At 43.6% G+C, this 26,533-nt stretch overlaps 1 protein-coding gene and 1 pseudogene across 1 annotated transcript; one reads left to right on the top strand and one right to left on the bottom strand.

Moving 5' to 3' along the window:
• Nucleotides 1–18,527: 18,527 nt before the first annotated feature.
• Nucleotides 18,528–21,454, top strand: LOC115174688 (39S ribosomal protein S18a, mitochondrial). The gene is made up of 6 exons (XM_029733470.1): nt 18,528–18,926; nt 19,849–19,880; nt 20,160–20,264; nt 20,451–20,574; nt 20,659–20,731; nt 20,910–21,454. Exons 1-6 carry the CDS (start codon nt 18,602–18,604, stop codon nt 21,052–21,054), a joined length of 804 nt encoding a protein of 267 aa, XP_029589330.1. The 5' UTR covers nt 18,528–18,601; the 3' UTR covers nt 21,055–21,454.
• A 2,264-nt stretch (nt 21,455–23,718) lies between these two features.
• On the bottom strand, nt 23,719–26,241 carry LOC115174689 (radial spoke head protein 9 homolog; annotated as a pseudogene).
• Between the last annotated feature and the right edge of the window lie 292 nt (nt 26,242–26,533).

Below are 26,533 nucleotides of genomic sequence, written 5' to 3'. Positions count from 1 at the left end.
CCTGCGTCTTGTGACCGTAGCGTACGTGTAGGTATGTATGGCAGGACCAAAGATAGGTAGGAAAGATAGGTAGGAGCAAGACCTTGTAATGCTTTGTAGGTTAGCATTAAAACCTTGAAATCAGCCCTTGCCTTAACAGGAAGCCAGTGTAGGGAGGCTAGCACTGGAGTAATATGATAAAAAAATTGGTTCTAGTCAGGATTCTAGCAGCCGTGTTTAGCACTAACTGAAGTTTATTTTGTGCTTTATCCGGGTAGCCGGAAAGTAGAGCATTGCAGTAGTCTAACCTAGAAGTAACAAAAGCATGGATTCATTTTCCTGCATCATTTTTGGATAGAACATTTCTGATTTTTGCATTTTTCTAAACTTTTTGAGAGGAATGGGAGATTCGATATAGGCCGATAGTTTTTTATATTTTCTGGGTCAAGGTTTGGCTTTTTCAAGAGAGGCTTTATTACTGCCATTTTTAGTAAGTTTGGTACACATCCGGTGGATAGAGAGCCGTTTATTATGTTACGTTTATTATGTTCAACATAGACATATGTTCAACAATAGATCATCCCCATTGGCAAAACACTGATTGCAAAACAAACTATTATGCTATGTCTTCCCACAATGACATTAAGTAGTGACGAGGGTCACGAAGCAGGGTTGCGTGTGGCGTCATTCTCTCTATTTTGGTTCACCTGACCATTTCATGTTGTGCTTAGCAGTTTTTCCAGAGGAGCAGGGTTAGGAAGGTCAAATTTCAGCACAGCCATAACTTCCCACCATGACATTAAACCAGGGAAGGGCAACCGGTACCCCCTTTTGAAGCCCCCCCACCCCAAAATGTGTAAAACAGGTCATTTTCATCTCCTCCCCATAGCAAAATGAGCAGAATTGCATGAAATGAGTTAGAGGATGTTTTGCAATTTTTTCCGGCCCATGGCAAAATGTGTAGAATTGCATGAAATGAACTCTAAAATGTATATAAAATGTATCTCTGCTGTCAAGAGAGGGGCAACTAAAATGTTTTGCTCGCAATGTGTGTTTGTGTGTGTGTGTGTGTGTGGGGGGGGGGGGGTATGGATGCCTCAGTGTCCCCCAGTGCTCACTATGAAAATGTCAGAGCAGCTCTTTTCATCCGAGCGAAATCCTATATGATTTACTCCCTGTTCCTCTGCTGAGGCGCCTGTTTGTATAGCACTGTGTTTCATTTGAATATCAAAGCCCACGAGAAGGTGCCCAGACACTTTAAATGCCATTTTTTGGGGCGTCTTTCAAGAAATGTAACTGATTAAGTGTCCACGACGAAAGGAGAGGGTCACCGAAACAATGCCTGCTTTGTCATTACAGGTCCATAGTAATCTCTGTCTTTCAACCTTCCACACCATTGATGAGACGATTACCGGAAAACGTACATTTGCATCTCAGTATACAGCTCTTTTTAGGTTCCGCCATTGGGATGAAATTAAATTGCTTGAATTTTTGGATAGCGGACCACTAGAGTTTGTGCAACAAAACTGTGAGTGTTAACACTGACGCCCCCTTGTCACATTCCAGCACATTCAGTCTCCATACTGTTCTTCCTGTCAAAGTGTACATGGTGACTATGGGAAATACTGAGGAGAGAGAGACACACTGGGGCCCCTGGTGACAGTTGTCACAATGAAAAAAGACAAATGGGTGAAAAAAGTATTGTAAATCATTCAGGAAACAAAACATCAAATGCTCTGATTGACAAATGGGTGACTTGTCCTTGTTGAATCCGTTATTTCAAGGAGTAAGCTAGATTCCAATGTTGTGTTCCAATGCTCTGCCTCAATCCAATATCAGTGAAAAAACAGGAATTCATCCAGACAGGTTTTGTCATCTCAATCAATGCATTAAATGAATCATAATAATTGATTGGATTTATATAGGGCCTTTCCACCTACAGTAGGTGCTCAAAGCGCTTTACATAGTAAGGGGGGAAACTCACTTCTTCTACCACCAATGTGTAGCACCCACTTGGGTGATGCACGGCAACCATTTTGTGCCAAAATGCTCATCACACATCAGCTATCATGGTTAAAACTGATATATGTCAATTGGGAATCAGGGGGATGATTAGGTGGCCATGATTGAATGGGGACAGAACACAGGGGTTAAACACCCTTACTCTCACAACCAGTGCCATGAGATTTTTACACCCATTTAACGTCTCATCCAAAAGACGGCATTCTACACGGGCAAATTCCCTTTCACTGCCTTGGGCATTATGATATCCTTAAACCAGAGGGAAGAGTGCCCACTACTGGCCTTCCAACATCACACAGCTGACTTTATCTCCACTAAAATGGAGAAAGGCATTGCTATTGTCCTGGAATTTCTTTCTTTCCTCTATGTGTGTTATGTTGACCTCTCTCTGAGGCAGATCCTGAAAATGAGGTACACCTGTAAATCATGTGAGATCGCCTTTACATTTTCAAAGGGGCTCCAGGCCATATCAGTGGTTTCTTTTTCCCAAATGATTAATTCTACTGAAGGTGTCAAAAATCAAAGGGATGGTAAAACCAAGGGGCAGGGGTGTAGAGGCCAAGAATATTATTCTTGGATTTATGCATTTGTACTTGCACAGAAGAGGTGACCAGCCCATCCCTCCCCTTCCACTGGGAAAAGACTTGAGTAAATCAGCAGTCTATGCAATTTTATGTAGTTAGTTGTTAAACTAAGTTGGCTGAGAGCATTGAGTTCATTCAGACCCCTGACAACAAAATACCTCTAGCCTATAAGCAGATCTTACCACAATGAATGGTTTCTTTCATGCCAGTGACAGAACCCATCTAAATCCTGAATGAAAGAAAACAAAAACATAACAGTTCTGTTCTATGGTCTTTATTCTTCTTTAATTAATCTCTGTGCGGTTTCTGTGACGTTTATCATCAACCTGCTTTTATGCTCTCTGTCCTCTGCTTATGTAGGAGGAGGCAGAGGCATGCAATGGTATGATAACACTATCAAGCATCAGCTGAGTCTCTTTATCTGGCTGTCTGGGCTTAACAAATCCACCTCTATCTTCGTTTTTTTTGTAACAAAGTCAGGACATGTTCCTGCATTGTCTTTCTCAATACCTCATCCTTTCATCTGACAATGAGCTAGAGCATAGCAACGATATCTACATCCCTATCCTTGCCGACACGATGTAAATCTTAACAACAGCAACGGGAGAAACCAAATGCGTTTAGAACTTTGTGGTCCAATAGACATGTTATATGTTCGTATACATTACAGAACTATACCTTGCACGGGCACATGCTGACAAATTTGGACTTACATCCTCACATGGGTACAAATCACAGCGTGCATGTGCTACACACATCTGGAAATGCTGTGCTTCCTTTACATGACCGATCGTAAATTCAGAGGGACGTGAAGTGGGGCAGGAAGTCTTAGCTCATGCTGAAAGAGTAACATGAATTGAGGACATGCAAGACCCTGTCCCACTTCAAGCCTGTGTATGGCATTTCATCAGAGGTTATATTTCCCTTCAAGGAGGTATCTGCGTATATAACTTAGATATAAAAGTGTAGTCCACTAAAAAAATAGTCTACTTGAAAAAAAGATTTGGCAAAGTCAGCTGTGCTTACTGAATAGTAAAATGCCACGACAAAGTTCCAACATAGACTGAAATATTGCGGTGTGGTGGTAGAGGTGTTTTTTTCCTGCCTGGTCTTAAATAGATAAATTAAATAAATTAAAAAAGGATATCACTGAGCAATTTTTCGTGGTCACTGATTTGATTTCAAGGTATCATCACAGAATAGCCTATTCAGGCCTCAGGAATAGGCCTACGAACTGTTGCCATTCAGAAGAACCTAGCGTTACTGCTATGACATCATCACTCCCTTGCTCCTAGAAACATACAGTACTGTTAATACCCTGCCTTGGCAGCAGCTAATGGGGATCCATAATAAATACAAATACATACAGAACACCTCTTTCTCTTCTATTTTCTCTCATCCAATCAATCAGACCCAGAAGATGACATAGGGCCTTCTATACAACACATGGTGAAATGGAGCTACAGCGGAGTTATTGTGACAACAAGACACCCGCTTCTACTTGTTTCATTCCTAAATGTCTGAGGACAAAAAACAAATAGCTGTGTCCTTTAGCCCAGTCTCTGGAGTTTCCTGCATCAACATTAGTATCTAGTCTAATCATGCAGAACATGGACATTTTATCATTCATATCAGTTTAAGGTAGGTCAAAGTCAGAAAAACAGCAAATACCTCCCCTTTGTATGTCCCCTATTGAATACCCATTGCTCATGCACTAGGTTGATTCTACTGCCATTAGGCTAAATTTAATTAGGCCAACAAGGTCCACTAACAGACATGCTCAAATTTGTTGGTACCTTTACAGCTCATTGAAATAATGCTTCATTCCTCCTGAAAAGTTTTGAAATTAAAAGCTATTTTATCATGTATACTTGCATGCCTTTGGTATGTCGTAGAATAAAGCAAAGAAGCTGTGAAAATAGATGAATTATTGCTTCTTCTACAAAGATATTCTAAAATGGCCTGGACACATTTGTTGGTACCCCTTAGAAAGGAAATAACTGGATTATAGTGATATTTCAAACAAATGTGTTTATTTAATTAGTATCACACATGTCTCCAATCTTGTAATCAGTCATTCAGCCTATTTAAATGGAGTAAAGTAGTCACTGTGCTGTTTGGTATCATTGTGTGCACCACACTGAACATGGACCAGAGAAAGCAAAGGAGAGATTTGTCTGAGGAGATCAGAAAGAAAAGAATAGACCAGCATGGTAAAGGTAAAGGCTACAAGACCATCTCCTAGCAGCTTGATGTTCCTGTGACAAGAGTTACAAATATTATTAAGAAGTTTAAGGTCCATGGAACTGTAGCCAACCTCCCTGGGCGCGGCCGCAAGAGGAAAATCAACCCCAGATTGAACAGAAGGAGAGTGTGAATGGTAGAAAAGAACCAAGGATAACTGCCATAGAGATACAAGCTGAACTCCAAGGTGAAGGTACGTCAGTTTCTGATCGCACCATCAGTCGCTTTTTGAGCGAAAGTGAGCTACATGGAAGAAGACCCAGGAGGACTCCACTTTTGAAAGAAAAACATAAAGCCAGACTGGAATTTGCTAAAACGCATATTGACAAGCCACAATCTTTCTGGGAGAATGTCCTTTGGACAGATGAGTCAAAACTGGATATTTTGGCAAGTCACATCAGCTCTGTGTTCACAGATGAAAAAAATGAATCTTTCAAAGAAAAGAACACCATACCTACAGTGAAACATGGAGGAGGCTGGGTTATGTTTTGAGGCTGCGCCTGGCACAGGGTGCCTTGAATCTGTGCAGGGCACAATGAAATCTCAAGACTATCAAGGCATTCTGGAGTGAAACGTACTGCCCAGTGTCAGAAAGCTCTGTGGAAAGAGCTGAAACTTGCAGTCTGGAGAAGACACCCATCAAACCTGAGACAGCTGGAGCAGTTTGCTCAGGAAGAGTGGGCCAAACTACCTGTTAACAGGTGCAGAAGTCTCATTGAGAGCTATAGAAAATGTTTGATTGCAGTGATTTCCTCTAAAGGTTGTGCAACAAAATATTAGGTTAAGGGTCCCATCATTTTTGTCCATGCCATTTTCATTTGTTTTATTATTTACAATATTATGTTGAATAAAAAATCAAAAGCAAGGTCTGATTTCTATTAAATATGGAATAAACAATGGTGGATGCCAATTACTTTTGTCAGTTTCAAGTTATTTCAGAGAAAATTGTGCATTTGTTTTTTGTGGAGGGGTACCAACAAATTTGAGCACGTCTGTACAAGCTCCACTTAAGAACCAACCATCATCCAGATATATAAAAGAGCTTGGAAATATGTTGTGAGGATTCTGCTGCCTAGACACCGATCACAACGATCACTAAACCAGGTGCTTCTGTAAGGAACGGTGTGTGTAGAGGCGAGACTAGACGCAAATACTTTCAGAATAAACCAGGTTTGAGCATTGACACCCGAATGACCAAGAGAAACCACACCCACGCTCTATTCAAAATATAACAATATTGATTCAATATTCTAAGGAAAGAGGAAAGGGAGTCACAAAAAGGTTCTTAATTAAAGAGGTTGATTAAAAAGGATTGCCAGCAATCGCAGGCGAGTAGGCTAGTTCAGTTCATCGGTTGCTGTTGGGGTGTTTAAGCAGAGCGGCCCACCGTAGTCTGCTTCACGTACTGCGCACATTCAGTTGAGCTCAGTTCATTTTGTAGCTCAGTAGCTGCTCAGCGGCAGTATCTACAGTAGCAACAACAGTTGCGTCGATAGCTCACGAACAGCTCAGGGTTTCCAACGATCCAGTTGCGGCAGAACACACACCTTGCCACATAGGACTTAACAGAGACACCCGATATCAGACAGCATTCCAATAATTATACAATAGGGCACACAACCACGAGGAGAGGAAAAGGATAGAGGACCAACCTTAACAGAAACACCTGGTGTCAGACATTGTTACCAGAGAACTGAATGGAGATCATTATGTAGGAAGGGAAAAGAGAGAGAGAGAGAGAGAGGGGAGGGGAGTAACCAGTACTGTACACACCATAGCAAACTATGGTGACGTGCCCAAAATCAATCGTTAAGTGCAGAATTCTCAAGCGTGCAAATAATTCAAATTGTGAAAACAGTCAAGTGAAGGAAGTAAAATATGTGCTCAGTCAAACCACACTAGTGACAGAAGTACGTTAAGCAGGTTTGTAGAACCCTGTTACATCCTTCCCTGCTGAAACGTCAGTGTCCCCAATGGCCATAACATAACCCAACCGTTTAACCTAAGTCTCTGTTTCTTATGGGGTGAACTCCCTTGGTGGTCCTTGTAGATCGCCTTGGTTCATGAAGGTTACATTGGCCCTTTTCAGCCCTGTCACAGCGGTCCCCATCTTCAGACTGGAGTCCCACGGCCACCCATCTCCCACCTGCAGTCTCTCCGTGGCACGATGGCACCCATCTCCCGCTCGTGGTTTCTCTGCCTCACCATGGCACCCATCTCCAGCTTCCGGCTCAGCACCTGTAGCTGTAGGGACCCAAAACCCAATCCAGGGGACAGCAACAGGGGCTATAATTGTATCTCTCAATGGCGTGTTAGTCAGAGGGTGGCTGGGGGCTTTGTTTAGTCTAAGAGGGAGATCAACTTCACTGTCCTGGTCCCTCTACTGGGAGAAATGAACAAGATTACGGTGCAAAACCCTCTCCCTCTACTTGCTCTGGTCTGACCACATAGACCGGCAGTTCTGGGTCAGACTGTTTTACTACCACATGAGGGAGCTGCTCCAAATTGTCTGCAAGCTTACCCCGGCCCCTTGCTCTAATGTCTCTCACGAGTGTCCACTCCCCAGGCAGCAGAGGGGATTCTTCAGCAGGTGTACAGTATATCCTGTAGTGCTGTGCAACGTGTTGTTGTATACCTCAATAATTTCCTGCAGGTAGTCATGCCAGCGCCGTCTTTCCTCTCCAAGCGTCCCCAGCAAACCTATGATCGTTCTATTAAATCTTTCACACCCGCCGTTCCCTGATGGATGATAAGGAGTAGTGTGACTTTTGGTTATTCCATACAATCCACATAGATTCTTTATAAACTGATATTCAAAATGTCCAATAAGCGCCAGGGAGCACCACAAGGCTGGATTACCTTCTGCCACAGTGCATTTGCAGTCGTAGTCTCCGTCTGGTCCCTAGTAGGGGTGGCCCAAGTATATTTAGTGAAATGGTCTACCATTACCAGCACATTGTGATGAGGGTCTCTGGATGGCCTATGCTCAGGTAGTCTATAGACATTAGTTCAAGAGGGGCTGACGTTTTGATTGGCACTGAAGGTGCTTGTTTCAGACAAGCTGGGGCTTTCGTAAGACACAAGGCTGACAAGTGGCACACCAATTTGGAATGTCTCTGGCTAGGTTTGGCCAATAGAATCTGGCATGGATAAGCGCTGTGATCTTTTCTGCCTCCCAGTAGCCTGCCCTCCCATGATACAGTTCCCAGCTGTCTCTCACCAGTAGGGACAACCAGCTGGACAATCGGCTCTACCTCTTTGAGGTCCTGGAATGTCCGACACAACACACCCTCTTTCCATGTAAGAAGATTCCATTCCCGGAGCACATCTAGGGCCTCTTTCGACTCTCGTTCCTGTCTGTCAGGTGGCTGCCCTCATCCTCTCTCAGCAGTCACAGCTCACTGGGCACAGATGTCAGTTCAATGTCTATTCCACGTTGGTTCAGCGTAATTTCATTGAAATGACGTGGAAACAACGTTGATTCAACCACTGTGTGCCCAGTGGGAGTGTTTAAGACTTCTTTATGGAAACCTTGCCTGACCTGTGTTAATTAACACAGCACACATTTAGACATCTACTGTTATTGGAAAGGTTTTTGAATGTACATGTAAACTAGGCCTACCATATAACAACCATTTCAGTTTTGTAACCATCTCATATTTTCATTTAAAACTCTTAAAGTACTATACCATGTTTCAGTAACAGGAATGGTTCTCTGATGGAGATCATGTAAAAGTGTAGCCTTAATGATCATGTCATTTTTCTCTTATAACTATGAGAAGATAGAAAGCACAGTGCGGTTCTTGAAGGCTCTTCCTCTGAGCCAGTTCTCTCTGGTATGAGTGGCTTGCCGTGTCCTTCTCCAGCATCCTGGTCTTCTGACAGCTTGTTTGTCCTCCACCCAACCCCCACACACAGGGCCTTTACCACTTCGGGTGGCATCTCCTGGAATGCCGGGTCTCAGTCCTCCAGCTGGTTTGGGACTGTGTTTTCTGGATGGAAACGAGACAAGGCATCTGCAGTCTGGTTATTACGTCCTACACAATACTTGCCAATCAGGCTACCCATCTCTGCTTGCCAATTTAGCTGAGTTTAGATGTACCAGAGGATTATTGTCTGTATAAACCACAATAGGTTAGGCATTGAGGTATTCTGCAAACATTTCAGTAACGGCCCACTTCAGTGCAAGGATTTCAAGTTTAAATGAGCTATAGTGACTGTAATTTCTTTCTGAGGGATGGAGGCTTCTACTTGCAAATGAGATTACCTGTTCTTTACCCTCTTGTACCTGGGCTAGAACTGCCCCCAAGCCTCTGTTACTGGCATCTGTATACAGATGTCAGCTAGAGTTGGAGAGGTAGTGAGGGACCGTTTTAAGATTGCAAAAGACATGACATGCCTGATTCCAGCCAGTGAGGGTAGGAGAGTGAGAGACTTTCTTGTTTGTTTAGGGGGCAGCCCTGTTAACAGCTCAAGTAAGGGGCAGGCAATCTAGCAAAGTCCTTTACAATTCTACGGTAGTATCCTGCTAAGCCAAGAAATTACCGAAGTTCCTTTACTGTTTTGGGGGTGGGCCAGTCCTGCACACACACTTGACCTTGTCCGGATCTGATGATACTCCTTCAGGAGATACCCGATGCCACAGGTATTGTACTTCTCGCTTCAAAAAGATGCATTTGTTTGGTTTCAGTTTGAGTCCATACTTAGCTAGTCTGCTGAACACTAAATCCATGTGATTGAGATGGGCTGATGTAGATCTTTAGAAAACACAATAACATCATCCAGATAGATCAAAAGAGATTCTAGAGTTTGCTCTCCTAAATATGTTTTGATCAATCTTTGGAATGTAGAAGGCAGTTGCATAACCCCAAATGCCATCCGGTCAAACTCGAACAAACCCATTGGAGTTGTAAAGGCAGTCTTTTCCACAATGTGCTGGAGTCATCTGAACCTGCCAATAGCAAGGTCTAAAGTTGAGAAGTACTTGGCTTTGGTCAAACTGGTTAGAGATTCCTCTATACGAGGGAGTGGGTAAGCATCATTGTGGGTTTGTGAGTTTAGTTTAGCTTAGTTTACGATAGTACACACAAAATCTGAATATGCCATCCTTCTTTCTAACTAAAACAATAGGGGCTGCCCATGAACTAGTGCATGGGTTAACTATTCCTGAGTTCAACATACCTTGAATCAATGTTTTATGTAACGATTCTGTAACTACAGACGCTGGAAGACGAGAAGCAAGTACAGGGTGTGTATTTAATAATTAATAGCCATGAAAAAAAACAAGACCAGCGTCTGGACAGGAGAAACATAACAACATCAATGCAGACACAGGAATGAAACAGAGGAAGTGACAGATATAGGGGAGGCAATCAATGACGTGATGGAGTCCAGGTAAGTCCGATGAAGCACTGGTGCGCGTAACAATGGTGACAGGTGTGCGTAATGCTGAGCAGTCTGGCGACCTCGAGCGCCAGAGAGGGGGAGCGGGAGCAGACGTGACAGTTTTCACTTCTTTGTACATTTTGGGAGGGATTTGTCTGTGGCACTCTCTGACTGGGGCTATATCTCCATTGGAGATCACATGCTGCACTTGTTACATCTGCTCCTGCCACGCCCTCTACTTCTCATCATGTCTCCCTAACCTGCCACTACTCCCCCAGTGCTCTCTCCCTCTCTCTCTCTGTGGGTGTATGTGATTGTGTGAGTAGAGACAGGTGTGCTGGAGGCTGAGCGTATCCCCACCAGCTGCAACCTGTTCCATAATCAAGACCTCTACAAATACTCAGCCCCACCACTTCCACGCTGCCAGATCGTAGCCTCTGCTCAGTCAGTCTGCATTTCAAGCCGTTTGTTCCTGCTTAGATCTTGATATCCTGTTGTGCCAGTTTTTCCCTAGCCTGACGCTGCTTTTCTCTCTGCTACAGCTCAGTCCGCTCTGACTCTGGTCCATTTCTCCAGTCCCTCGTCTCATCAGTCCTGCTTCCCTGCCCTGGACCCCACTCTACTGCTTCCTTGGATTCCACTCCGGACCTGGTTACCCTGCCCCTACTCCCCTTGCCCCAGCCTCAGTTCCTGGTTCCCTGCTACCCGCCTGAGCTTCCCCTGGCCTGCACCCCATCTCCCCCCTGCTTTTCAATAAATACCTTAGTTACCTTATCCCTGTCTCCTCGTCTGAGTCTGCACTTGGGTTCACCTGCTCCGCCTCGCCTAACAGCACTATGGTTGTCTTCCATAATCTTTACCATGGGCAGCAAATGTAGCCTGGTGCTTTTGTAACAGTGCTTGCAGTTTCATTCTCTGTTAAGGGGAAATGTCTACACCTGTCAGGTCAACTAGTATAGGCTGTTCTGTAGTCGGTTGTTGTATAGGCTGTCTGTAGTTGGTTGTTATACATGTGTTAAACTGTCTTGCAAAGCCTGTTCCCCCACCCTAGATATACTCACATCATTCTCCTGTATGACGTCTGCAGGGTTCACTATGAATTCCATGGCAAGTTTTTGGTGTCGACGTAGGGAAGTCTCCGATGTTCCTCAGTTGGATAGGCAGCCTTCCCTTCTGGACTCTGAACACAGCTTGGGTGATGAGCAACTCATTCTCAAAGATTGGCTCCACTAGACACTGGTAGTCCTTGCCCTCCTCTCCCACTCTGGTCCGACCCCACACCAGGATTTCACTTCTGACCTGGAGTCTTCAGAGGATAGCAATTAATGGTACGTACATACCCTGTAATCCCATTGGTGGCTGCAAACTTTGGTGAACACCTTCATGGCCTTTACCACACCTGCTGCTAGAAGTGTCCACTAGAAAGGCAAGGCACAGTCAAATTGTCTTTTGTCAAGGTGTCCCAGCAGTTTCTATTATGTTTGCTCCCACTAAGCCATCTGTATTGGCCAAACAATGGTCTTGGACAACCACAATACCACAGTCAGGAATGAGAACATCACCCATTTTCACATCCAACAGTACATACCACAAATATGGAATGTTCAATCCATTTGCTGCTTTTAGGGATAACCATACTGAGTGGTCTTCCAGTAGTGTGCCCAGTAGTGTGCCCTGCTGGCCAAAGTGTTTATGGAAAAAACGCCATTGTAACTTGTGATCCTGTGTCCATTAACCTCTCTGGGCTAGGTGGGACGCTTCAACAGCCAGTTGAATCCCGTGGCGCGTTATTCAAATACCTTAGAAATGCTATTACTTCTATTTCTCAAACATATGATTATTTTACACCATTTTAAAGACAAGACTCTCGTTAATCTAACCACACTGTCCGATTTCAAAAAGGCTTTACAACGAAAGCAAAACATTAGATTATGTCAGCAGAGTACCCAGCCAGAAATAATCAGACACCCATTTTTCAAGCTAGCATATAATGTCACATAAACCCAAACCACAGCTAAATGCAGCACTAACCTTTGATGATCTTCATCAGATGACAATCTTAGGACATTATGTTATAGAATACATGCATGTCTGTTCAATCAAGTTCATATTTATATCAAAAACCAGCTTTTTACATTAGCAGGTGACTAGCATGTGACTAGCATTCCCACCGAACACTTCCGGTGAATTTACTAAATTACTCACGATAAACGTTCACAAAAAACATAACAATTATTTTAAGAATTATAGATACAGAACTCCTATATGCACTCGCTATGTCCGATTTTAAAATAGCTTTTCGGTGAAAGCACATTTTGCAATATTATAAGTAGCTGGCCCGGCATCACAGGGCTAGCTCTTTAGACACCCAGCAAGTTTAGCACTCACCAAAGTCAGATTTACTATAAGAAAAATGTTATTACCTTTGCTGTTCTTCGTCAGAATGCACTCCCAGGACTTCTACTTCAATAACAAATGTTGGTTTGGTCCCAAATAATCCATTGTTATATCCAAATAGCGGCATTTTGTTTGTGCGTTCAAGACACTATCCGAAAGGGTAAATAAGAGTGACGAGCACGACGCATTTCGTGACAAAAAAATTCTAAATATTCCATTACCGTACTTCGAAGCATGTCAACCGCTGTTTAAAATCAATTTTTATGCCATTTTTCTTTTTTAGTACAAAGAGAGCGAAAGTAAAAGCATGGGATCCCCTCGTGCACGAGCTTCAGTCTGATGGCCCTCTGATCGACCACCATCCAAACGCGCTAAAGTTTTTCAGCCAGCGGCTGGAATTACATCATTCAGCTTTTTCCCGGGTTCTGAGAGCCTATGGGAGCCGTAGGAAGTGTCACGTTACAGCAAAGATCCTAAATGTTCAATAAGCAGAGCCAAGAAGCCCAAGGAATGGTCAGAGAGGGTACTTCCTGTTTGGAATCTTCTCAGGTTTTTGCCTGCCATATGAGTTCTGTTATACTCACAGACACCATTCAAACAGTTTTAGAAACTTTAGGGTGTTTTCTATCCAAAGCTAACCATTATATGCATATTCTAGTTTCTGGGCAGGAGTAGTAACCAGATTAAATCGGGTACGTTTTTTATCCAGCCGTGCAAATACTGCCCCCTATCCCCAACAGGTTAAACAACAGATAGGTAGCCCTTTATAGGTCGACTGGGGGAAAAAACTACAAAGTAAGTCTTTAAACTGTAACTGATCAATGCACTGTCATACAAATGACTGATTGGCTGAGAGAAATTGATGATAAAAAGATTGTGGGGGCTGTTATGTTAGACTTCAGTGCGGCTTTTGACATTATCGATCATGGTCCGCTGCTGGAAAAACGTACACCACCTGCTATAATGTGGATAAAGATTTACCTGTGAAACAGAACACAGAGGGTGTTTTTTAACAGAAGCCCCTCCAACATAATCCAGGTATAATCAGGAATTCCCCAGGGCAGCTGTCTAGGCCCCTTACTTGTTTCTATCTTTACTAACGACATACCTTGAGTAAAGCCAGTGTGTTTATGTATGCGGATGACTCAACACTATACATGTCAGCTAGTACAGCGACTGAAATGACTGCAACAATTAACAAAGTGCTGCAGTTAGTTTCAGAATGGGTGGCAAGATCGTTGACTGCGTGGCCATGCACGCCTCCAACTCAATCATCAACTTTGCAGACAACACAACAGTAGTAGGCCTGATTGCCAACAATGATGAGACAGGGAGGTGGATAGGGCCCTGGCGGAGTGGTGCCAGGAAAATAACCTCTCCCTCAATGTCAACAAAACGAAGGAGCTGATCATGGACTTCAGGAAACAGCGGAGGGAGCGCACCCCTATCCACATCGACGGGACGGCAGTGGAGAAGGTGGAAAGCTTCAAGTTCCTCGGCATACACATCACCGACAATCTGAAATGGTCCACCCACACAAACAGTGTGGTGAAGAAGGCGCTTGGCTGTATAACTTTTTGAGGATCTTGGGACCCATGCTAAATATTTGCAGTCTCCTGAGGAGGAAAGATGTTATCGTGGCCTCTTCACAACTTTCTTGGTGTGTTTGGACCATGATAGTTTGTTGGTGATGTGGAAACCAAGGAACTTGAAACTCTCGACCCGCTCCACTACAGCCACATCGATGTGAATGTTCGGCCCTCCTTTTCCTGTAGTCCATGATCAGGTCCTATGCCTTCCTCACATTGAGAGAGAGGTTGTTGTCCTGGCACCACACTGCCAGGTCTCTGACCTTCTCCCTATAGGCTGTCTCATCATTGTCGGTGATCAGGCCTACCACCGTTGTATCGTTAGCAAACTTAATGATGGTGTTGGAGTCATGGGTGAACAGGGAGTACAAGAGGGGACTAAGCACGCACCCCCGAGGGGCACCCGTGTTGAGGATCAGCGTGGCAGATGTGTTGTTGCCTACCCTTACCACCAGGGGGCGGCCCATCAGGAAGTCCAAGATCCAGTTGCAGAGGGAGGTGTTTAATCCCAGGGTCTTTAGCTTAGTAATGAGCTTTGTGGGCACAATGGTGTTGAACACTGAGCTGTAGTCAATGAACATCATTCTCACATAGGTGTTCCTTTTGTCCAGCTGGGAAAGGGCAGTGTGGAGTGCGATTGAGATTGCGTCATCTGTGGATCTGTTGGGGCGGTATGCGAATTGGATTGGGTCTAGGGTTTCTGGGATGTTGTTGATGTGAGCCTTTCAAAGCCCTTCATGGCTACCGACATGAGTGTTACGGGCGGTAGTCATTTAGGCAGGTTACCTTCGCTTTCTTGGGCACAGGGACTATGGTGGTCTGCTTGAAACATGTCAGTGTTACAGGCTCGGTCAGGAAGAGGTTGAAAATGTCAGTGAAGACACTTGCCAGTTGGTCTGCGCATGCTCTGAGTACACATCCTGGTAATCCATCTGGACATGCGGCCTTGTGAATGTTCACCTTGCTCACATCGGCTACGGAAAGCGGGATCACACAGTCATCCTGAACAGCTGGTTCTCTCATGCATGCTTCAATGTTGCTTGTCTCGAAGCGAGCATAAAAGGCATTTAGCCCGTCTGGTAGGCTCGCGTCACTGGGCAGCTCGTGGCTGGGATTTTCTTTTGTAGTCCGTAATAGTTTGAAAGCCCTGCCACATCTGACGAGCATCAGAGCTGGTGTAGTAGGATTCAATCTTAGTCCTGTATTGAGGCTTTGCCTTTGATCGTCTGAAGGCATAGCGGGATTTCTTATAAAAGTCCGTATTAGTGTCCAGCTCTTTGAAAGCAGCAGCTCTAGCCTTTAGCTCTGTGCGGGTGTTGCCGGTAATGATTGGCTTCTGGTTGGGATATATACAGTTGAAGTTGGAAGTTAACATACACTTAGGTTGGAGTCATTAAAACTAATTTTTCAACCACTCCACAAAATGCTTGTTAACAAACTATAGTTTAGGCAAGTCGGATAGGACATCTACTTTGTGCATGACACAATTAATTGTTCTAACAATTGTTTACAGACAGATTATTTCACTTACAATTCACTGTATCACAATTCCAGTGGGTCAGAAGTTTACATACACTAAGTTGACTGTGCCTTTAAACAGCTTGAAAAATTCCACAAAATTATGTCATGGCTTTAGAAGCTTCTGATATGCTAATTGACACTATTTGAGTCAATTGGAGGTGTACCTGTGGATGTATTTCAAGGCCTACCTTCAAACTCAGTGCCTCTTTGCTTGACATCATTGGAAAATCAAAAGAAATCAGCCAAGACCTTGTAGACCTCCACAGGTCTGGTTCATCCTTGGGAGCAATTTTCAAACACTTGAAGGTACCACAAACAATAGTACACAAGTATAAACACCATGGGACCACGCAGCCGTCATCCCGCTCAGGAAGAAGACGCATTCTGTCTCCTAGAGATGAACGTACTTTGGTGCGAAAAGCACAAATCAATCCCAGAACAACAGCAAAGGACCTTGTGAAGATGCTGGAGGAAACAGCTACAAAAGTATCTAAATCCACAGTAAAACGAGTCCTATATTGACATAACCTGAAAGGCCACTCAGCAAGGAAAAAGCCACTGCTCCAAAACTGCCATAAAAAAGCCAGACTACGGTTTGCAGCTGCATATGGGGACAAAGATCGTACTTTTTTGAGAAATGTCTTCTGGTCTTTTGAAACTGTTTGGCCATAATGACCATTATGTTTGGAGGAAAAAGGGGGAGGCTTGCAAGCTGAAGAACACCATCCCAACCGTGAAGCACGTAGGTGGCAGTATCATGTTGTGGGGGTGCTTTGCTGCAGGAAGGACTGGTGCACTTCACAAAATAGATGGCATCATGAGGCAGTAAAATTATGTGGATATATTGAAGCAACATCTCAAGACATCTGTCCGGAAGTTAAAGCTTGGTCGCAATGGGTCTTCCAAACGGACAATGACCCCAAGCATACTTCCAAAGTTATGGCAAAATGGCTTAAGGACAACAAAGTCAAGGTATTGGAGTGGCCATCACTAATCCCTCAAAATTTGTTGGTAGAACAGAAAAAGCATCTGTGAGCAAGGAGGCCTACAAACCTGACTCAGTTACACCAGCTCTGTCAGGAGACCAGCTCTGTCATGGGCCAAAAGACACCCAACTTATTGTGGGAAGCTTGTGGAAGGCTACCTGAAACATTTGACCCAAGTTTAAATTGTTTAAGGCAATGCTACCAAATACTAATTGAGTGTATGTAAACTTCTGACTCACTGGGAATGTGATGAAAGAAATAAAAGCTGAAATAAATCATTCTCTCTACTATTATTCTGACATTTCACATTCTGAAAATAAAGTGGGGATCCTAACTGACCTAAGACAGGGAATTTTTACTTGGATTAAATGTCAGGAATTGTGAAAAACTGAGTTTAAATGTATTTGGCTAAGGTGTATGTAAACATCCGACTTCAAATGTTCGTACGGTCACTGTGGGGATGATGTTGTCAATGCACTTATTGATGAAGCCGGTGACTGAGGTGGTATACTCCTCAATGCCATTGGATGAATAACGGAACATATTCCAGTCTGTGCTAGCAAAACAGTCCTATAGCGTAGCATCGTCATCTGACCACTTCCGTATTGAGCGAGTCACTGGTACTTCCTGCTTTAGTTTTCGCTTGTTAGCAGGAATCAGGAGATAGAATTATGGTCAGATTTTCCAAACGGAGGGCGAGGGAGAGCTTTGTACGCGTCTCTGTGTGTGGAGTAAAGGTGGTCTAGAGTTTTTTTTCCGTCTGGTTACACATGTGACATACTGGTAGAAATTAGGTAAAACGGATTTAAGTTTGCCTGCACTAGGAGTGCCGCTTCTGGATGAGCATTTTCTTGTATGCTTATGGCCTTATACAGCTCATTGAGTGTGGTCTTAGTGCCAGTGTCAGTTTGTGGTGGTAAATAGATGGCTATGAAAAATATGGATAAACTCTTGGTAGATAGTGTGGTCTACAGCTTATCATGAGAGGCAAGCAATACCTCGAGACTACCTTAATATTAGACATCGCACACCAGCTGTTATTGACAAATAGACACACACCACCACCCCTCGTCTTACCGGACATAAGTGTTCTGTCCTGCCGATGCACGGAAAACCCAGCCAACTGTATATTATCTGTGTCGTTGTTCAGCCATGATTCGGTGAAACATAAGATATTACAGTTTATAATGTCCTGTTGGTAGGATAGTCTCGAACTGAGCTCGTCTAATGTATTCTCTAGTGATTGCACGTTGACCAATAGAACAGATGGTAGAGGCGGGTTACCCACTCGCCGACGTGGATTTGGGCTTTGTCTGGGAGCAACATTATATCCTTCGCGTCAGACTGATTAAAGAAAAAATCTTTGTCCAGTTCAAGGTGAGTAATTGCTGTTCTGATACCCGGAAGCTGTTTTGGATCATAAGAGACGGTAGCATCAAGATTATGTACAAATTAAGTTACAAACAATGTGAAAAAACACACAAAATAGCACAATTGGTTAAGAGTCCATAAAACGACAACCATCATCTCCTGCGCCATTCTTAGATATTTGGGACAAATCATTCGCTAAACCCTGAACCTCAATTACATATTTTAATGAATAATGTGGAAATTGAGCAAGTTGAGGTGACTAAACTGCATTGGAGTAAGCCTGGATTTTAAACTTTTATTTTTTACCACTTTTTTCTCCCAAATTTTGTGATATCCAATTGGTAGTTACAATCTAGTCCCATCGCTGCAACTCCCGTGCGGACTTGGGAGAAGCGAAGGTCGGGAACCAAGCGTCCTCCGAAACACAACCCCGCACTGCTTCTTGACACACTGCACTCTTAACCCGGAAGCCAACCGCACTAATGTGTCGGAGGAAACACTCTACATCTGGTGACCAAACTCCATGGGACCAACACTTTACATGTTGCGTTTATATTTTTGTTCAGTTATAAAATTGGGAACTTTTTGTTTTCATCCCGCACAGTACCTGGCAGCAATACAACTGTTTGGGTGTAGGCTGCCAATAAACCTCAGAGAAGAAGCAGGAAGAAGAGAAGGTCACAATTCCAAGATGGCAGCGCGCTGTGTGCTGAGGTCTATTTGGACCTCTCTATCTGGTGTTAAATGTGTGGCCAGCAGCAGCAGCAATATGAGTGCCTTTCAGAGTATAACCAATTGCCCTCAACTCTCGGTTTTTGGAATTATTCAAAGTAGAGGAATTCGACAAGGTGAGGTTCTCCTTGAATCCGGGTGTAGCCATATGACAGCTCGCGCTGCTAGCAGTAGCGCATTCATTCAGTAAGCTTTGCCCTTCGATAAGGATTATTTTAGGCGTTAAATATAGTTGTGGTAGTTGATTATACGAATAAAATCATTTGAACGACCATGTGGAGTTGAATTTCATTTTTTTTTTTACTCACTAGAAGCACAAGCTAAACTAGCTTGCCGGTGTTGTGCCGAAAATCCTCCCCTTCGCGTGAATGCGCACACACTCGATTCTTCATTGTTGAGATTTCTGCTCTTCACTCCGTTGTCAGTTTAGCTTTAGGATTTCGGCAGGCAAGAAAATGGCCTTGCCGAAACCCCACAGCCCCTTTCTATTTTCCTTAGTTTTGTGGCTAGAGTCAAATACTTTCTGTGGCACACAGTCAAAACTTTCTATAGAACAAACTTCATGTCAGGATAGGCAACCGAAATGAATCATTCGTGTGTGTGTTATATTAAACAGGGAGTAAAATGTAGGCAAGCAATAAACATTCAGAACAACTACTAGTCGAATAAGACATGGGAGAGATGACGTATTTTGGCAAAGAGATTTATTTAGACTAATACACTTGAAACATAGCCAAACCGAAAACTGCAGACATTACTAGTGCCTCCGCCGCGATCAAACCGCCATACTAAAATAAAACGCAGCCTAACGTGATAATTGACAGCTGCCTTGAAGGATAGAAATAAAATATGCTTTCTGCTACTAAGATCAGTGAAATGTAGGCTAAACTGACAACGGAGTGAAGAACTTGCAATGAATAATTGATGTGTGCGCGTTCACGTGGAAGGGAGGAGGAAGAGATTTTCGGCACAACACCTGTTATGAAACGGTGGCATGGAATTGTACTAACAGCGACTGCCTGTTTTGTTTGTTTACAGTCGTGGAAAAGAAAGAAGGCAAAACAACAATAGTAAGTGACAAGCTTGCTAACCTGTTGGTTCTTCATTGCACACTACTCATTTTGTGGTTTCTGTGGTGATGTGTTGCGTTTATCTCTAGCTATGTCGATGGATTGCGTTTAACTTAATAGTACTAGTCAGTATGGTATCCACACATTTCAAGATATTTAAGACAATATCTATACCATCTTAGCTATGAACACTTATCTAGCTAGTAAATGGCTACAGTAGATTGGAAGTATTTGTGCGGTGCTTATTTAGTTATTGACTGTCATTGCATTCTTTCTCAGATTGAGGGGTTAACACAGGATACTCCAGCTGGACCACAGCCACCCAACCCCACAGCCCAGTGCCCCATCTACCGATGGAACCTGCAGAACAAATACAACTACACGGTAAGTGTTTTCACTGACACCTGACTGAATACTTAACTACTGCCTCGCAGAAATAACACGGTGACCATGATCAGTGCTGGTCCACACACTCACATCTCCTATGTGTCTCATGCATTTTATATCAGTATGTGTGCCTGTTCTGTGAGCTCAGACCTACAGTAATTCCCTGTGTTTTGTCTTTGTCAGGATGTCCTGTTGCTCAGTCAGTTCATCAGGTCTGATGGAGGAATGCTGCCTCGTAGAGTCACTGGTCTCTGTGCCCAAGAACACCGCAAGATCGCCATCTGTGTGCAAATGGCGCACAGAGCAGGTACAATACTATGTGTGTCAGCTCTGGATACTCAACTATTGTGACGTGTATTTTCTTCAAGATGGTAAACGTACTCTATTCCAGGTCTTCTCCCAGATCACAAACCATCTCTCCCAGAGGGACACGTACCAAAGAAGCCCAAGCCCCAGCTCAACAGGTAACTAGTGCGTGTGTGTTTGACTCCTGCAGTGTCTCAGAATGTACCTTCTCACACCTGTATTGTTTCTTGTTAGACCTCTCATAACATTACCTTTAACATTAACACTTGTGCATTGTCTTTCGCTAAACTTCTGTTGTCTCTGGCCAACTCACACCTGTGCCGTTTCATCACACAGATACCTGACTCGCTGGTCCATTGATTCGGTGAAGCCCATCTATAGGGCAGGGCTGAAGTGGTGTAAAAATCGCATCTCTGTCGGCCACCCAGCTCTCAGAAACAACGTACAATACGGCAAGAAAATCCTCTACCTGAAACATTGACGACATGGGGGCATGTCAACCCACAGCAGTAGGAGTCGGTGTGGGCGGGACATAGATGGGGTGCAGCAATTCTATCGGATGTCTATCCCCATGGAACTCCTGCCTCATTTGGGACTTGTCCATTGACTTTTGAAAACTAGCCTTTCTGAACAGCTGAGGGAGCATCTGTATTTGTCCAACCTATTTAGTGGCCGTTACCCATTGGAACAAGTCATTCGGAGTAATACCCAGAAACAACACCCATTCTGTCATTCGGCCTTTGAAGATGCTCTGGAAAAACTCAATTTATCGCAAGAGCAATTGGGCCAGTGGAACAACTGTTTCAATGTAGGTGGTATGTTGACATTGTGTACTTCAAGACAGATGTGCAAATAAAATAGATCTGCTTACTCTCCCTCCACTAGCTGTATACTGTGTGTGTGATTGTATGAGTAAGCATTTACTGGGCCTATTAGCAGAAGTAGCCAAGTGCATGTGGAAGTATATCAAACTGAATTATTTTTGTTTCTGTTTATTTACGTTAAATAACAGGAAAGAAACATCTCTTGCATAAATATAACTCAGTTTTGGCTGCTTTCAGTGTGGGTGGGGATGAAACGCTGCTTTTCTCAAATGAGTGGTTGTTTTTTTTTTCTTGTTTTTTTCTTCAGTATCTCACTGGCTCTTTTAAAACATGAAGGGCATGTCCAGGTTCTTTGAGACTGTCGCCCATTTAGATGTAACCGTGCTGGGGTGTCATGGGTTCTTTAAAGGTGGTCAGGCCCAGCCACAGCATGCTGCTGATCACACACAGTACTGCTGCGCTCAAACTGCTAGCTCCACAACCCTACACACACACACACACACTGATGGTTTGAAAGTCTTTATAACCCCCATCTGCTGCTCCACAAATGACCCTTCATAAATCGAGACCATGTACAAGTCTTACATTACTGATTCCACTATTCCCAATGGGGGGAATTCAGTCCCAAGATATGCAGGTATAAATGGAACTTATTCCTTTTTCACACTTTTCTCACTGCGCATTCTGACCTTGAACTTAAGCATGAGGAAACCGGTGCCAGCCAGCTATTTGTTTGGGGTGGAGATCACAGAAATGGAGGTGTGGCAGAGGTCTGTCTACAGATATACCTATTCTGACCTTAACTTAATTCTACCATCTTTACATGCGAAGAAATCATGAATAAGGTCAAGTGAACCTGTCTGTTCCAAGTGGAAAAACCTCTACTTTCTCTTTTCAGATATAAATAACAGCCTTCTCCATGCACTGTAATTTATACATTGATAAGAGCTACTGATAAGAGCTAGGTAAATGAGCAATCCATTTGGATAAAACCATTGTAAATACAGTGCCTTCAGAAAGTATTCACACCCCTTTATCCACATTTTGTGTTACAGTCTGAATTTTACATTTATATTTTGTGTCACTGGCCTACACACAATACCCCATAATGTCAAAGTGGAGTTAAAAATGTTTTGAAATTAATAAAAAATGAAAAGTTTAAATGTCTTGAGTCAATAAGTATTCAATCCTTTGTTATGGCAAGCCTAAATAAGTTCAGGAGTAAAGATGTGCTTAACAAGTCAAATAAGTTGCATGGACTCACTGTGTGCAATAGTCTTTTAACATACTTTTTTTAAGGACTACCTTATCTCTACCCCACACATACAATTACCTGTAAGGTCCCTCAGTTGAGCAGTGCTGTATCATCCATCCGTGATTGGGAGTCCCATAGGGCGGCGCACAATTGGACCAGCGTCGTCCGGGTCCGGGGTAGGCCGTCATTGTAAAGAAGAAGTTGTTTTTAACTGACTTGCCTAGTTAAATCAAATCAAAATCAAATTTATTTATATAGCCCTTCGTACATCAGCTGAAATCTCAAAGTGCTGTACAGAAACCCAGCCTAAAACCCCAAACAGCAAGCAATGCATGTGAAAGAAGCACGGTGGCTAGGAAAAACTCCCTAGAAAGGCCAAAAACCTAGGAAGAAACCTAGAGAGGAACCAGGCTATGAGGGGTGGCCAGTCCTCTTCTGGCTGTGCCGGGTGGATATTATAACAGAACATGGTCAAGATGTTAAAATGTTCATAAATGACCAGCATGGTCAAATAATAATAATCATAGTAGTTGTCGAGGGTGCAACAAGCACGTCCAGTGAACAGGTCAGGGTTCCGTAGCCGCAGGCAGAACAGTTGAAACTGGAGCAGCAGCATGGCCAGGTGGACTGGAGACAGCAAGGAGTCATCATGCCAGGTAGTCCCGAAGCATGGTCCTAGGGCTCAGGTCCTCCGAGAGAAAGAAAGAAAGAGAGAAAGAAAGAGAGAATTAGAGAGAGCATATTTAAATTCACACAGGACACCGGATAAGACAAGAGAATACTCCAGATGTAACAGACTGACCCTAGCCCCCCGACACATAAACTACTGCAGCATAAATACTGGAGGCTGAGACAGGAGGGATCAGAAGACACTGTGGCCCCATCCGATGATACCCCCGGACAGGGCCAAACAGGCAGGATATAACCAGGTGTAACAGTGGTCAGGTGTTGGTACCGCTGTTGGGACAGCTTTCTGTAGGCCCTAACAGTTTGTGGGCACCGTTTGTCACTGTTATAGTCCAATTAATGTATTGTTTAGTGTTGTGTTGTGTAGTGGCTTTGCTGGCATTTTTACATGCTAAAGGTACCACTGCACACATGCACACAAACACATTCACACACCACAGAGATACTCATCCCTGTTAAATGAACAGCTGTGAGATGTTTTTGACACAGGGTCAGGACACACACACAGTATTATATATCACTTGTCCATAGCAATCATTCTGTTGAGCAAACACATTTTCATTCATGTTTAGACTAACTACATCCAGATATAGTACTGTATTACATTTATCCATGGCCCTCTGTTTTGGCTTCTGGTTGAATCATGTTGGCTTCCCTTGTGAAAAATATGGTGACTGTATATAATATTGTCTGAAATGTATAGTTCTAAAACTCAAGGCTAGACTAACAGTGGGTGGTAGGCCCAAGGCTTGGCCTGAAATGTTGCAATATAACTATCTAAAGGGAAAGGCTGTCAGCTTTCTTTCAATTCCATCCCAGATTGAGCACTGAAGACCAGTTTGAATACTATCCAGGGAATTACTTAACCATGTTCTAGAATCTATATTCCATCTGGTGAAGATCCACAATCAGCAGAGCAAGGCTACCATTGACCATTTTGCAGACTCATGAGTTTATCCATTCAGCCTTGCTCACGTCCTCGCTACTGACCCACGACTGGAACTGCTGTCAGCAGATAGGCCTACAGCTGTGTTATATGATGTGTTAGCCAAAACGGGCAGCTTTACAGAGCAGAACAATAAAATATGGAGTCAAGATCCAGAAGAGGATGCCTGGATAGTTTCCTCACAGAAAGACTGGGCTCTCAACTGCCAACCCAAATCATTTGTCAGCGCCAATAACAAGGCTAGTTTAGTATAATAGTGCATGGTCATCAGAGCATGTCCAACAGAAGTAACCTCATGTTCATATTACATTTAGTCTCCCACAAAGACTCTTTGAAGGGCTTTTCAAGGAAATCAAGGAACTGGATCTATTTCTATTTCAGACAATTTGTTGGAAGGAAACCCCTCCCATGGGGAGAAAGTTAGACCGACTGTACCTGTTAGAATGGCCCTGGTAAAGAAGTGGTGTAGTGAGAGATTTGGCACTCTGTTACCTTTTGGGGATGTCCTAACTCAGAGAGTCCATGAAGTTGATGGAGGGGTCGAGGTCAGCCATCTCCAGGATGGATTTATTCTTCAGGTTTTGCGGCTCAGTGAAGTGCAGGAAGCACCTGAGTTTACCCGTCTCCGAGGAGTACAGACCTGCAGGATAGACATAACACACACAAACTCACTCATTCCCTCACTCATTCCCTCACTCATTCCCTCACTCAGTCACTGACCGCATGATATGATTCTGTCCATGTATGAGAGTGAAAACACAGTACAATATATGTGTACACTACAGACGCACAATGTGCAGTGTGTAATATATGATGGTCTGGATTCTGGTTCCAACTTCCAAAACACTCGGCGCTAAAAACGACACAGCTGAGTCATCATCTCCAGGGAAAAACACACACAGCTGTGTTCCATCTCCCAACAGACAGAGCACATTCTCAACTGGTAACAACCACACTCTCTACGTGGCGCCATCCATTTCATTAAATACTTTGAACAGTAGCTTTAACCTCTGCACCAGACCGTGGGGACTCTTAATGGAGGTGCAGCGCGAGATCACAGACACCTCCTTATCAATGGTGCGGACAGTGGTGGGCAGCCTCTTCTCCTCATTCACCTTGATCTGCAACCCAAACAACAACCATTACCAAACATCCGTCACAACATTCATTACTCATCCCTCTGCAATAATACCACACACAGTCACCATCACTTATTAATAAGCAAAACACCATTAGCCTAGTTCAACATTCAAACAACATCATTTGTCACACTTCTCCTCACCATAACATCCTCCTCCATAGCCTCGTCCCCCTCCCCTTGTCTCTGTGTGCTCATACTTCTGTGAGGGGTCTCCCACATAGCGACCTTTTGCTGCAGAAGAAACCTCCGCTAGCGTTGCCTCAGTGTGGCAGGGGGAAGACGGTGCCAGTCCACACAGTTGAAACTGGAGTGGGGAGAGGATACAAACACATGTGTAAAAAAGGGCACATAGAGAGAGAGAGTAGAGAGAGCGAGAAACAGAGAGAGAGCAAGAGAGAACATCTGAATAGGAGAAGGGATCACAACCCCAAAGCCACAAGAGTGACTTGCTAAAAGTAAGCTGGCTATAAATATTGTGGGGAAAGAGGTTCTAAACTATTTCCTTTGCACTCCTTACCTGAAAAGGCTATTTTTATGACTCATCTCATCATCTGAAACCCCTTGTGCAATGAAATAGTCACCCTGTATGCCCAGAATTTGTAGATATCTCCTCAGGTTGACCAGGGAAGTCTGCAGGGCAGCTTTTTGCTCACTGCTCAAAGTTAAACCGTTCCAGAAACGAGGTCCAGAGAGTAGTATAACGTCTTGGTGTCCATTGCATATCACTGTATCACTGAAAAGTAAATACTTTTATTTCTATAAAATAAAGAAGGCAAAGTGTTAGCAAGTTTACGTGGGGACAGCTGCTAAGGAGGTCCAGTTGCCAATGTAAACACATCTCCTTTGTTACGTGTAGTCACAGCAACTGCTGGTTGCTCCCCCAAACGGAGGCCGCGTTCCAGACCATGTATAAAGCAGTCGCCATAGAGATCCTAATTCCTAACCCTTTAAAGTTCAACAATGGTCTGAAAATCGCAGCTGTTGTGGTCAGGGAGAAATCTAAACCAGTCCAATTGGAATGAATTGCAGGTGATTATTTCCAGATTGTACTTATTCAGAAAAATCAAAGTAAGGCATGTGATATGAGAAATTGTGTAATAGAATTAT

Source organism: Salmo trutta, chromosome 35 (assembly GCF_901001165.1).
Source record: "Salmo trutta chromosome 35, fSalTru1.1, whole genome shotgun sequence".
NCBI lineage: Eukaryota > Metazoa > Chordata > Actinopteri > Salmoniformes > Salmonidae > Salmo > Salmo trutta.
This window is presented reverse-complemented; position numbering and strand designations above follow the sequence as displayed.

What these genes read in the sequence shown, in the direction of transcription:
- LOC115174688 (XM_029733470.1), top strand. Translation starts at nt 18,602, where the DNA reads ATGGGACCAACACTTTACATGTTGCGTTTATATTTTTGTTCAGTTATA. An exon ending in AAGTAGAGGAATTCGACAAG is followed by an intron (nt 18,927 to 19,848) that starts GTGAGGTTCTCC and finishes GTTTGTTTACAG; the next exon opens with TCGTGGAAAAGAAAGAAGGC. An exon ending in AGAACAAATACAACTACACG is followed by an intron (nt 20,265 to 20,450) that starts GTAAGTGTTTTC and finishes TGTCTTTGTCAG; the next exon opens with GATGTCCTGTTGCTCAGTCA.